The 12,726-nt window shown below is 49.4% G+C and overlaps 1 protein-coding gene across 4 annotated transcripts in view; it reads left to right on the forward strand.

The window, feature by feature from the left end:
- Positions 1 to 7,965, forward strand: part of ARHGEF4 (Rho guanine nucleotide exchange factor 4) — a 217,267-nt gene extending 209,302 nt beyond the window's left edge. For 2 of the 4 annotated variants that reach the window (XM_040074012.2, XM_040074010.2), the window contains exons 3-10: positions 101 to 283; positions 1,265 to 1,444; positions 2,008 to 2,240; positions 3,476 to 3,605; positions 4,424 to 4,555; positions 5,497 to 5,740; positions 6,378 to 6,455; positions 7,611 to 7,963. In XM_040074012.2, the coding sequence (XP_039929946.1) occupies positions 101 to 283; positions 1,265 to 1,444; positions 2,008 to 2,240; positions 3,476 to 3,605; positions 4,424 to 4,555; positions 5,497 to 5,740; positions 6,378 to 6,455; positions 7,611 to 7,768 (1,338 nt within the window). In that variant the 3' untranslated portion in view covers positions 7,769 to 7,963. Of the gene's footprint in view, positions 1 to 100; positions 284 to 1,264; positions 1,445 to 2,007; positions 2,241 to 3,475; positions 3,606 to 4,423; positions 4,556 to 5,496; positions 5,741 to 6,377; positions 6,456 to 7,610 lie in introns of all 4 variants that reach the window. The other 2 variants (XM_040074006.2, XM_040074009.2) reach the window with 2 other exon arrangements.
- The last annotated feature ends 4,761 nt before the right edge of the window (positions 7,966 to 12,726 follow it).

Below are 12,726 nucleotides of genomic sequence, written 5' to 3' on the forward strand. Positions count from 1 at the left end.
TCACACCTTGGCCCGGCTCAGCCTTTGTGGCTGTCCCAAACTTCCCTGGCAGAGCTGTGTTCAGCAATACAAACAGTGAACCTCTTGTGTGCCCGCACAGCTGCGAGTTAACCAGGATGAGCCCATGGAAGATTATCCCCTGAAGGTAGAGGGGGGCAAAGAGGACGACTCCCGACGCTTTGGGATGGGCCAGAACACCAAAGACCAAATGAGGACCAACGTCATCAACGAGATCATAAGCACAGAGAGAGACTACATCAAGCACCTGAAGGACATTTGTGAGGTAAGGAATAAAGGGGGAAGGGATTGTAAGAACTTGTCTGAAGGATAATGGCCCGTGTCCCATTCTTGCCCAGAAAGGGACCCTGAGCGGGTGACTTTCCTGAAAACGAGACTGTGTTTTCATCAGCTCTGCTGAATGCCATTATATGCTCAGAAAACAGAAGACAATTCATTACAGCAAAATCCCAAACGCTTCTGCATTTGGAGCACTCACTTGTACTGTGATTAAATGGAAATAATTGAATTTCCCAAGCCAGAGAAAAGTAAATGTCTAGCACTGCTGTCCTCTCTAATATATGTTCTGGGGTAATAGAATCAGCAACTCCAGCCTTCAGGCAAGTCATGCTCAGATCAAAACCACTGGGGGATGCTCAGCCAATTGGGTCCTTTACTGTCAAATATGCTGAATGTTGTGACACCTCTTCAGAAGGAGATCCATCGTGTACACTGGGGGAGTGAAGGCACTTGGAATGTTTGCAGGAGCAGAATTCTCCACTGCAATGGTACAAAAGTGGAGTGGCTCCCAGCAGAGGCAGCTGGGGCAAAGAGCACACGCTTACAAACAAGCCTCTCCTGCTGCAGTGTCCCCCCACCCCGGGAGCTCTCCTCTCCTGGAGTCAGTCAGACAGCTCCTCACACAGGCACCCAAACCAGACCCACAACTGGACTTAACTGGTCTGAACCCACCAGTGCTGGGCCAGAGCACCCCATTGCCTGCAGGCACAGAAAGGCCTTTTCAGCAAGAGAGCAGCTCTGACTCCTTCAGGTGTGGGCTGCAGCATCGCCCAGGGCTGCCACGAGTCTGTGGCCGCTTCTATTTCTGCATGTTTAGGGGAACATTAGAGGAAATAATACTAAAGATGGGTACATCTCTGCAGGAAGGGAATACAGGAACCTGGTGCACATCTGACTGCGGTCCTTGAGGCTTTCTGTTGCCACAGAGCAGATGCCCAGGAAGATTTCTGATTTGGTTTTCTCCTAGGGTTACATTAAGCAGTGCCGCAAGAGAGCAGACATGTTTACGGAAGACCAGCTGAAGACAATCTTTGGGAATATTGAGGACATCTACAGGTGCCAGAAGAAATTTGTTAAAGCACTAGAGAAGAAATTTAACAAAGACCACCCACATCTGAGTGAGGTTGGCTCATGCTTCTTGGAATATGTAAGTAAATTTGACTTCATGGGAAAGGGGTAGTTGAGCATGGATTAAGCCAGAGGATTTAGGAATGTATCTGACAGAACTGAAGCTTTCTTTAAAAAGACCCATCCAACCAAACTCAATGCCACCACCCCCCTGTTCAACCACTTCCCACTTTCTAAAGAAATATCCTGTAGCTCTTGTGGCTGTGGGAAGAGCATTTTCAAAGCACCTTATCTTTTGAACACTATAATCCCTGCCAGACCTTGGTACTTCAGGGAAAACGCAGGAAGATTCCAAAACCTTGAGGAGGACTCAGTTTGCGGGGATGGGGTTTTCAGGTCAGTGCAGGATCAGCTGTGCCGGGTGTGGGCACTGAAAGCACTCAGCTCAGCCCAGCCCAGGATATGTGGGAATGTCTGGGTCTCTCAGATGAGCTGCAGGTGCTGAAGCTGTAACACACCCTGCCCGCCCCCAGATTCAGGTCTTGAGAGCCTGGGGAGGATACAAATCACCAAACACACGCAGGGTCTGTGCCAGGCATGGCCTGAGGAGCACGGGCAGTAAATCCCTCCTGTCCCTTGCAGCAAACAGAGTTTCAGATCTACTCCGAGTACTGCAACAACCACCCCAATGCCTGCATGGAGCTGTCGCGCCTCACCAAGGTGAACAAGTACGTTTACTTCTTCGAGGCCTGCCGCCTGCTGCAGAAGATGATCGACATCTCCCTGGACGGCTTCCTGCTCACCCCCGTGCAGAAAATCTGCAAATACCCCCTGCAGCTGGCCGAGCTGCTCAAGTACACCAACCCCCAGCACAGGTAGGCCAGTGAGAGGGGAGGGAAGGAGCCAGGCTGCTCTCATGGAAATGGGCTCGTGAGGAGGAAGTCTTGTGTGGAGGGCGGCGGTGAACTGCAGCCAACACCACAATCCTTACAGGTTACCTCGTAAAAGCCAGGAAAAAAAGTGTGTTTATGTCAAATACCTCATTCTCCACTACAGTAGCGCTGAGCTTTCCTGTCACAGATTGAGTGTTACAAGGTCCACTTTATAATGGCTCTTTTCTATTCTATTTGGCTCATGTATCTGTGATGCCAGCACAGGCATACTTTGGAGCTACATGTTTCTGGTGGTGGTGTTGAGAACTTTGCACTCCGAAAGCACTGGTTGAATACATCCCGAAATGTCCGTACTTCACTTCACCAGTGGGAAGCTGTGCCCTGCAGCAGTCAAGCCATGCACACTTGGTGCCCTGAGAGGGCCAGTTCCAAAGCCTCCAAATCCATGGCTCACTTTCAGGGTGAAGGCATTGCCTTTGGCTCAAATATCTGTCACTTAATTAAGTATCAGAAAACATGAAAAATCTGTATGAAAGTGTTGATATTGGTCAATTGTGGTTTGACTTAATTTCACCTTCCTAATTGCAGCCCTGAATGGTTTTAAGCATGTCTTGTTAAATCTCTAAGCATGTTGTCAGAAGCTGACCTCAGAGCAGAAAGCTCCTTAAGGAAGTTTTTGAGGTTTTGAGAGCTGCCTCAGAGCCAAGTTGTGCAGCTCAGCTCCTTCCCAGCCGCTCTGAGCTCAGCAGAAGGAGCTGGTGGCCACAGATGGCGCATGGGGGAGGGCAGATCAGCCTCTGTCCTACCCTGCCAGATGAACCATCAGCTCCTGTTTGAAGCAAGCCACTTACTGTTGAACTGCTTCACCTCTGCACCACAGACCACTCCCTGCTTGGCAACAGCAGCATTGTGAATATCTTGTATTATGTTGCACAAAGAAAATGAGACCCTGGAGGTTCTTCCAGCATTTGTTTTTACACCTCTGTAGCTAAATTTGATTACGTACCCCCTTCCCCAGAGGTGGCCTAATTTGTTACCAGAATGATCAGTGCCTCAAAGCCAGCGAGTGAGGAGCTGCCACAGGAGCAGCGTGTGACTGCAGCACAGACCAGCTGGCACAGACCAGCTGGCACAGACAGGTTCCACCCCAGCTCTGTGCCAGGCTGCTCCTCTGCAGCGCAGGGACAATGGCCACAAACCCCTCTGCCCCTCCCCAGGGATTTCAAGGATGTGGAGGCTGCCTTAAACGCCATGAAGAACGTGGCTCGGCTCATCAACGAGAGGAAGCGGCGGCTGGAGAACATCGACAAAATCGCTCAGTGGCAGAGCTCCATAGAGGACTGGGAGGTAGGAGACTTCCCTGCCCGAGGAGTCCCACCTTGCTCCTCTCCTGCCCTTCCAACAGCTTCTCTCTACAGTGATGCCTCCCTGTCTAGCCCCACCTCAGCTCTCTGCCCGTGTTTGTGGAGAGTCTTATTTTTTATTTAAACAGTTACGATCTTTTCGTACACCTGAGCAGGTCTGGCATAGAACCCTACTAGACCAGCTGCCTTTACATGTTTCCTGGGATTTTTGTTTCTCCTTGCAGAATGTAAATCAGCATGTAGGTAGGTTAGTGAAATTCTGTTCTATTTCTCTTGCTCCTTATTTTATCTTGAGTTACTTCAAACTCTCAAGATGAGCAGAATTGCCTCTTAATTCTTAATAAGCCAGGTTATTGTTGCAGAAAGGCAACTTCTGGCATGGTGACAGAGGAAACCAAGGTTCCCTGTAGATTCATGAAAAAAAAAAAAAGCTAAATAAAAGAAACAAAATACTCATTTTCTAAATCCTAGACTCAATAAACCCACACTGTCTCCCTGCCCAAGGATGTCAGGCTAAATTCTTAACTCCCTGCTTATGTGCCTCCTTTATGTCTGGGATGGAGCAGCTTTTCTGAGCAGACTCTCTGGAAAAGGAGATTTAAAAAATTTAGCACGCTACTGTTCTAATCAAATTCAGTTCCCATGCCCTGGTGCCAAGGGCACGGTGTCTCCCTGATGTGCCAAGGCCTGTCCTCCAGCACAGAGGCTCTCTCTCGTTCCTAGATGAGTTCTGTCAGCAGGAATTCCGGCTCCCACTTTGAGGTGAGGCTGAGACCAACCTGTTCTTTGTGCTGTTCTCAGGGAGAAGATGTCCTAGTCAGAAGCTCAGAACTCATCTATTCTGGGGAATTAGCCAAAATCTCCCACCCTCAAGCCAAGAGCCAACAGAGGATGTTCTTCCTCTTCGATCACCAGCTTGTCTGCTGCAAGAAGGTAAGCCATGAATGCTGGCTACTGCTGTGCTGATGGATTTGAGTGGGTTCCCTCTCCACCCCTTTGTTTCCTTAATTCTTCCTGGCCTTATGTGCTCCTGGCACTGAGCCTTCTCTGGGCATTCTCTGCAGTCTTTTCTTTCAGGTGTTTTGTGCACCTGAGCACAGCAATCAGGTACTGGCCTAATTCTCACAGCAAAAGAGGAAAGCACTGCACCGCTTCTGGGGTTAGTGTGAGGTTATTCTATACAATATGAGTACTGGCACACAAGTTCTTTTAGCTACCTTGTTTTTCAACTGAACTTCCACCTTCGTGTTGTATTCAGAAAAATCTGCAGATTCGATGAACAGCTGTGGGCCTTGGCAGGCAGTAAGGCCATGCTGACAGCACATGTAAGTCTGCAAGTACAGCTCATGCTGATTTTCATAAGCTGAGTAATAAAAGAAATCTTCCCTCCTGCAGCCAATGAATGGTACCTTCCTCTGGAATTTCAGAACTGAATGTGTCAATTGCTTTTTGCATATTCCACAGCATGCAGGTAACTCCAGGTAACTTAGGCATGAAAATCACTGTTCTCAAAGTTGCTTTTCATTGTCAACAAAAACACCAAGAGCTAATTAATATTATTTTTGCTTTTTAACTGAAACTGAAGGATTCGAATAGTGTTTTCTGTCAGAAGCTTCATGAGGATTTGGGATCATGTGTAATCCCCAAACCTCAGGGCAGCAGACAGACCCTGACACAGACACCAGCCTGTCCTGAGCCCACTGCCAGAACAAGCCCTGTGCTTCCCAACAGTGCCCACAGCAGCTCAGCACTCTGCAGTTCCACAGACTCAAACCCAGTACTCATTTCTTTTACAGGTCTGTAATGCTACCAGGAAGGTTAAATATTCCATCACATCCAAGAAACAGCAACATCTGTTCTGATCTCTCTTCCAGGACCTTCTGCGCAGGGACATCTTGTATTACAAGAGTCGGATCAACATGGATGACATGGAAATACTGGATGTAGAAGATGGGAAAGACAAGGACTTCAACATCAGTGTGAAAAATGCATTTAAACTGCACTGCAGAGACACTGAGGAAGTCCATTTATTCTGTGCAAAAAAGCCTGAGCAGAAACAGCGCTGGCTGAAGGCGTTCGAGAATGAAAGGAGGCAGGTGCAGCTCGACCAGGAGACAGGTATGGAAAGAGCAATGCTGAGAGATTTTTTTTTTATTTATTATTATTATTATTGTTGTTTTTTTCACCTTTTTTTACCCATCGGCTAATGCCTGAGGAGTGAAAGGGTGGGGAAGCCAGTCCATGCTCCAGGGCATCTCTGGGCTGCTGAATTACACATTCTGAATGAATCTGTGCAATTAAAAAAACCGCAAACCACCACAAACCATCACTGCAGTTTGTCCTCAGGGAGGCTGATGTGTCTTAAGGAGCTCAAGCAAGGCTGACAAAATAGTCAATACTTTACATACAGGGTCCAGAACAGTGTAGAAGAGGTTCAGTCAAAGGTTTTCACTGTACAAGAGGGGTTGTGGTTGTTTTGTCCAAATCCTTCTTAATTCAGCCTAGCGTGACCTGGAAGATTTCAGCCAGGACTGGCCTGGACTGGCTTCTCCCCCCAGTGCAGCGAGGGCTGAGGGGCAGCACACCCTGCATGGGGGGTTTGTGCAGCACAGCACAGGCTGGGGGAGCAGGCTGTGCCCCCCTCAGCCTTGGCAGTAACTGTGGCCTCGCACCTCAGGCATTTGCCTACCCCTGTCTGGTACCCTGAGGTACCAATGATGACCTGCTGCGGACAGAAATCTGCTTTATCTTCCAGGTTTTTCCATCACAGAGGTGCAGAAAAAGCAGGCAATGCTGAATGCCAGCAAGCAGCACCATGCTGGGAAGCCCAAGGGTGAGTAACACCTGAGCACAGGAGCACTGAGAATGGGGGGTGGCTCTGTATTGACTGCATGGGAGAAGTTTCAATGAAGCGGCATTAACAAACTCTTGAGAAGGACAGATGGTGACAATTTGCACTGCAATTCCTGGAAGACTTAGATGGCTGGACTCCGGATTCTTAACTCCAGGAGAGCCACTTTGCAAATAATCAGCACTCAGCCAAAACCTAGCAGCTTCTGCTCCAAGGCCAGTCTCTCCCTAGGAGCCAGGCTTTCCCAGCAGTACGGCATTCCCTTTGGCAAAAGACAAGTTTTGCAGCAATCCCTATGGAGCACAGAGATCCCTGCAGCAGGGGCTGCTCCTGCTGGGCAGTTGTCCTGTGGAAGGTGCTCTGAAGCCTTGGGCAGGGCTTGGTACCGTGCTTGAGCAGAGCTCTTTGTTCAGCCTGGCAGAGATGAGGACAATTAGCAGTGCCCAGGGGAGAGGGAAGTCAAGCAAAATAAAGGTTCCTGTGCTCAGGGCACAGTTGGCTGTGCCAGCCCTGTGGACGCCACCTTCCCCTTCTCTCTGCTCAGAGGAAGAGGTGTTGCTTGGTTTCCTCTGAGCCCACAGAGGCAACCACTTCCTCTCGGTGGTACCAGCCAGCACTTAAAGCCCAGCCACATCTCCTGAAAGCAAGCTTGGCTAGATGCTAAAAAAGGTCAGAAATAAGATTTGGCTGCAAACGGGGAAGCTTGGAAGGAGGCCAGACCACACTAACAGAGCAAAGCCCTTGGGGCACCGCATGAGAGGAGCCTGCACAGAGCAGCCTCGCCCACCACAGGACTGACCGTTCTTACTCAGACATGCAGCTCGGGAGGTTGCAGCGGGCACCAGCAGCACAGCCAAAAGCACCAGCTAAGGCTGGTGCCAGTCGTGAGCTGCAGCTCTCTAGCCCTGCTGTCATGCTGGCAGAACACCTGGCAGTTTGTGCAGCACATTTCTGGGCCTTCCACAGGAGCTCTAATCCTAAAAGGCACTGCTAAAAATAAGGATGAATTAAAGAGAGAGTAAAGCTAAGCCAAAGCCAATTCACAGCCCTGCAGCTTTAATGGGGCCCGGGGGAGGTGGCAGAGGGAGGGGAAAGGAGCTGTGTTTAACTAACACGTTTCCCATCTCCTCCTCCCAGCCGTCACCAGGCCCTACTACGACTTCCTGATGCGGCAGAAGCACCCCACGCTGCCCACCACGCTCCCGCAGCAGCAGGTGTTCATGCTGGCAGAGCCCAAGCGCAAGCCCTCGAACTTCTGGCAGAACATCAGCAGGCTGACACCCTTCCGGAAATAGGGGCAGCCCCGTGTTTGTGCCTGAACCCCTCCTGAGAAAGCACTTTATCCGTCAGTCCCGGCAGGCGGAGCCCAGGTTCATCCGCTCCTGCGTTTACAGAGGATGGCCCGTGTGCTCCTGCCTCCCCTGTTTATCGTGCGGCCCGCCTGAGCCGCTGGCTGCCAGGTGAGGCCGCGGGGCCGCGGCCGGCCGCGCTCCGGGAGCGCAGCGGGGACGGACGGGCTGCAGCCCCGAGAGGCTGCGTGTCAGCCGCGCTGGGACTCACCCCTCCCGCCGTGCCCAGCCCTGCCGGCTGGCAGCTGGCACACGGACGGCAGCTGACGGAGCCGCTGGCCCCGCGGCCGCCGCCGCGCTCACAGGAGTTCAGAGCCCGTGCTGAGGAGGGATGAACGCTCCTGCTGTGCCCAGCCCCACGCTGCTCAGAGCTCCGCTCCTCCTCCACGTGTCCGACTAACTCAGCAGCGCCGCGAGCACAGCGAGCGCTGCACCGTGACCTCCTCCCTCCCTGTAGTCCGGCACCACCGCTGAACGGTGTCCTACATTAAACTGTGCCAACCTGCAGCATGAGTCAACTCCAAGAATCTCTCTAGTGGGTTTGAGTTACATAAGTTAGAGAAAAATGTGCCTAATTAATACCATACTCAATTCTTTAGATTCTCGTCTCTCCATCGTCCTGCCATATTTCCTGGCCAATGAAAATGCTCATTGTTTGTAATGTGTTTATTTATGGTAAAAATCGGAACTGTGTATTTTGTAAGTCTGTAATTGTTCTTGTCAGATGTTGTTAACTTGATGCCTGTTTTGTCTGTTTAATTTTTCTTTTCTTTTTTTTTTTTTTTTAAAGAAAGGTCAATATTTGCAAACATAGCTCCCAGAAGTCAGAGTCTGCTGTTCAACTCTGCAACGTGATTGTTATGCAAACTCCCACAGACCCTCAATTTCAAGGAGTGTTACTGACACTTTTAAAAATGGAAAACCACTTTATAAAGACCTAAATTTGGCATAAAGAGCCTCACTTTAAGCACCCAAATTTCAAACGGTGGCCAAAAATAATGAATTTAAACCTTGGTTAGCAAAAAGAAAGATTTGCCTTACCATAGTGAGAGTTAGAAGCCATACTGACTGAATGCCCTAGATTAGGAGACATCCTGCAACAGTGGAAGGAAGACACCAGCTCATTCCAGCTCAAGTGTGGGTGAGCACTAACTGTCTGCAGAGCTCAGAAATCCAGTGTTTGTTGATGCTGTAGCTGACCAAAGTCTGGTCACCCAGGGATATCTGAATTCAGTAGCATGTACAAAGTCCTTCTTGCACTATATCTTCCCCCCAGACCAGGGGCAACATTTAATTTCATAAAGAAACTTGTAAAAGTGACTCTCGGCCTGTGTTTGTCTCCAGCCCATCTATCTGTGTGAAGCTGTTTCTTTTCACCGTCACTGTGGGGATTGTGCTCTTGCAGCTCCACCAGGGGCCATGCCAGAAGGTGACCTCAGAGCAGCAATCCCGCAGAGGGACAGCGGGGACACAGGGACCTGGCCAGAGGGGTCACTCTCAGCTCTGGGAGAACACTGGGACAATGCTGGGGTGGGACAAAAGGAAAAAAAATTTAAAAATCACTCTCTAAGAAGCCACTGAGACCAGGCAGCTGCAGCAGTATTAGCACAACACACACACACACACGGGGACACTGAAAGACACCCAGAGACACGCGTGGCCCAGCAGACAGACTGAGGCACTGCCAGGTGTGTACAGACACCCACGGGGGGAGATGGTGACCCAGAGACCCTGTCACACACACACAGACAGGTATGTCAGACATTTGCAGCCAGCACCAATCAGTAACAGAAGGCAATTGTCATTTCTGTGTTTACCCTAAGTGTCTGCACCCTCCTTTCCTTATCCATGGCATGTTTGTTTTGATTGGCCAGGAAGAAAACCTGTTGGCACTAAAATGATCAATTTTCTGAGCTTATCATCATCTTTGTAGTAAGTGGAGGGGGGTAGAGGGGCAGAGGACAATCCCCTCCCCAAGACAGATACATGATCACACCCTACACCCCCCACCTCAAGCATGACCAGCTGTGACTGCATCAGCCTGCTCATAGTCCTGGCCAGTTGCTATCTGGGTACACTCGAGGATGGAGATTCTCCTAAAACCTCTCTATATACCTGCTCAAATCCACTCTGTCCTCAGCGTGAAGGAAGTGCTGACATCTATTCAAAGCGCTCCTTGCTGCAATGTCTGATCTGGTTTTAGGCAGAATGTTGCTTCATGTGCTCAGCTTTACGTCTATGCTGCAGTCACTCTGGTGGAAATCCTCACCTTTTGTCCCAAGGGAAATGGGGTGACAGTGGCACAGGACCCTGCAGTGCAGTGGTGTGAGGTGTAACAACGCTGGCCCTGCCCTTCCTCCCCTGCTGAAACACACACAAGAATTGGCTCTTACTGATCACCTGTGTAGCAATACCCTGAACAGTAAATATGCATCGAGGGGTTCAAACAATCACATAATTTAACAGCTCTTCCAGAACTTCATCTCTGAGCCGTGCGCACAAAGGATTTACAGAGACGCTTTTTTTAACAGAAATTTCTGAAGTGCCAAACCAGACTCCTCTGGCCAGACACCACCCCAGTTAATGGACAGTTAATTACTTCTGGAAGAATTCTAGGCTCCACTTGACTATCAGTACTCTTTCTAAAACATGTCCTCAGCTGGGATTCTTGTCTTGCACGTCACGTTTGGAGCTAGGATCCAATCCCCTATGCAAGACTGAGATCAGGTAAAAAAAGCTGATCCCACAAAGTGGTGGAGTGACAGCAGCAACACAGAAAACAGGTAAGCTCAAACCCATTGTGCTTAACACGCTCACCCCACAGACTGCTCTGAAGAGGATTTCATCACAAAATGCCATCCTTTGTTTAACACCCAGCACCACTTCCTGATTCTCACCATAACCCTCGGTGTTTCCGGAACAAACCGTCACAGATCATGTGCAACCTCTTAGGTTTTAAAGTGATTAGACACTCAGAAGCCATCCCATCCCCCAAGTCACTCATTAAATGGCAAAGTGTACCTGTGTGTGAGATGGTGACACATTAACCAAGCCCAGATTTCCCTCCTGCCCCCCTGGCATCTGGATTTGGGCTGGAGTGCCTCCCACTGCTCTGCCAATGGACAGTACCGGGGTGAACACATGTGCAGGCAGACTGGGGGCGTGCACAGCGCAGATCCCAAGGGCATCAGTTCGACTTGTGAGAATGGGGCTTCTGGCTGGTCAAGTACAGACTCTGACAAGCTCTCGGAGCTAAATGGACAAGACCATCGTGCCAGTTCCATGAGAAATGTCTATTTGAAACATGAAGAATCAGAGCTGTGAGACATCAGCATCCTTTTGTCTGGAGCTGAACCTTCAACAGGGGCCAGAAATGCAGATTTGTATACAAAACAAACTGAACCTCCTGACCTGAGTCTGAACAACACCAGTCCCTCTGGATTTTAGGGTAGAACCAGCTGAACTGCTCAGAAAAACAGTTCTGCATTGAGCTACATAAAGAGGACAAAGAGATTGAGTCAGGGTTGGTTTGAGGGTTCTTTTTTTAGGGTTGTTGGCTCTATCTGTTCCTCCTCCTCTGCAGACATCCATTTAGGAAGCTTCTTGTAAAAACAGCCATGTTTCTTAATGATCTAAAACTGCCCAGATTTCATTTGGTCAAATAAAACACAGAATTATGTAAAGCATGTGAATCAATTGAAAGAGTGATTTCCTGAAGGTACCAGTTAAAGTGAAGAGGACCTGTGGCTGCTAAATAAAGTAGTTTCTATTCTGACCAAAGAAAAGGGGAAAAAAACAATCTCTATTTTGAAGTATTAGTTTAGAATATCTGATTCAGACACTGTGAGGGTATACACTGTTCAAGCTCTAATGGCATCAAAACCAGCACAAACTGTCTTTGTGCTAACTCAGAGTAAGAACTAGGTCAGTTCCCATGGAGAGAAAAGTTCCCCCAAAGCAGCCTTCAGTACCTTTCCTGTTTTGTCCATTCCCTGAAGGACATGGGGTGTCAGCTGGGGAGGAGCCCCATCTGCGTCCAGCAGAGTCCCTGGCCTCACCCAGTCCACTGCAGGAGATTCCCACTGTGCAGGACACTGCTCACCACTCTGCCATCCAGCAGCCAGCCATGTGCCAACCACCTGCACCTGGGTGTCCCAACAGCTTCCCAAAAACACCTGGAAAGCAGGCCTCTGTCACCAACAGGGATAACTCAGAATCGAGGCACCTGTGAGTAACAAAAGAACGTCAGCTTCAGACTGAGAATGCTTCATTTCTTGGGATGCCAGAATGACAGAAATTAGCTTTTTTAAAATAAAAAAAGGCCTTTCACCTGATGTGTCAAAATATCAGGCTGTGCTTCTCCAGATTTACTGTAGTGGAAGCACATCTTTGTGTAACTGCATCTTTTGAGAAGTCTGTGGCAAGACTGGTATGCAGCCATCAGTGTTTTGAACAAGTACTGCACCGCTCACCACCCAGGCTCTGGAGCTGGCAGCACCTGGCAGGTGGGACAGCATCCAGCAAGTGCTGATTTCTTCTTTATTGTGATGACTTCAATTGTTTTAATTCTCCTGTCAAGTCTCACCAAATACCTGCTCATGAGGGTTACGGGCACTGCAAAGCCCATCTGGACAGTGAATATGGTAGAGCAGTAACTCCCAAAGCTTTAAGGAGGGAACTGTTCACACCTCCTTCAACTGCTGGAGCCTCAGCCTGTGCCTGCTGCTACTCACATTCTCTACCAAAGTGGGCAGGAGTCGCCACTGCTGCTGCTGTCAGCAGCACCACACTGGTACAACCCAAAATGCCAACTACAATGTCCTGTACCAGCCTACCAGCAGAAACTCCCTGTCCCAGAGCTCCCAGCCTAAGCAAAGCTGTAGGGTCAGGACTTCAGGTAAGTA

This window comes from Hirundo rustica, chromosome 10, assembly GCF_015227805.2.
Source record: "Hirundo rustica isolate bHirRus1 chromosome 10, bHirRus1.pri.v3, whole genome shotgun sequence".
NCBI classification, from domain to species: Eukaryota; Metazoa; Chordata; class Aves; order Passeriformes; family Hirundinidae; genus Hirundo; species Hirundo rustica.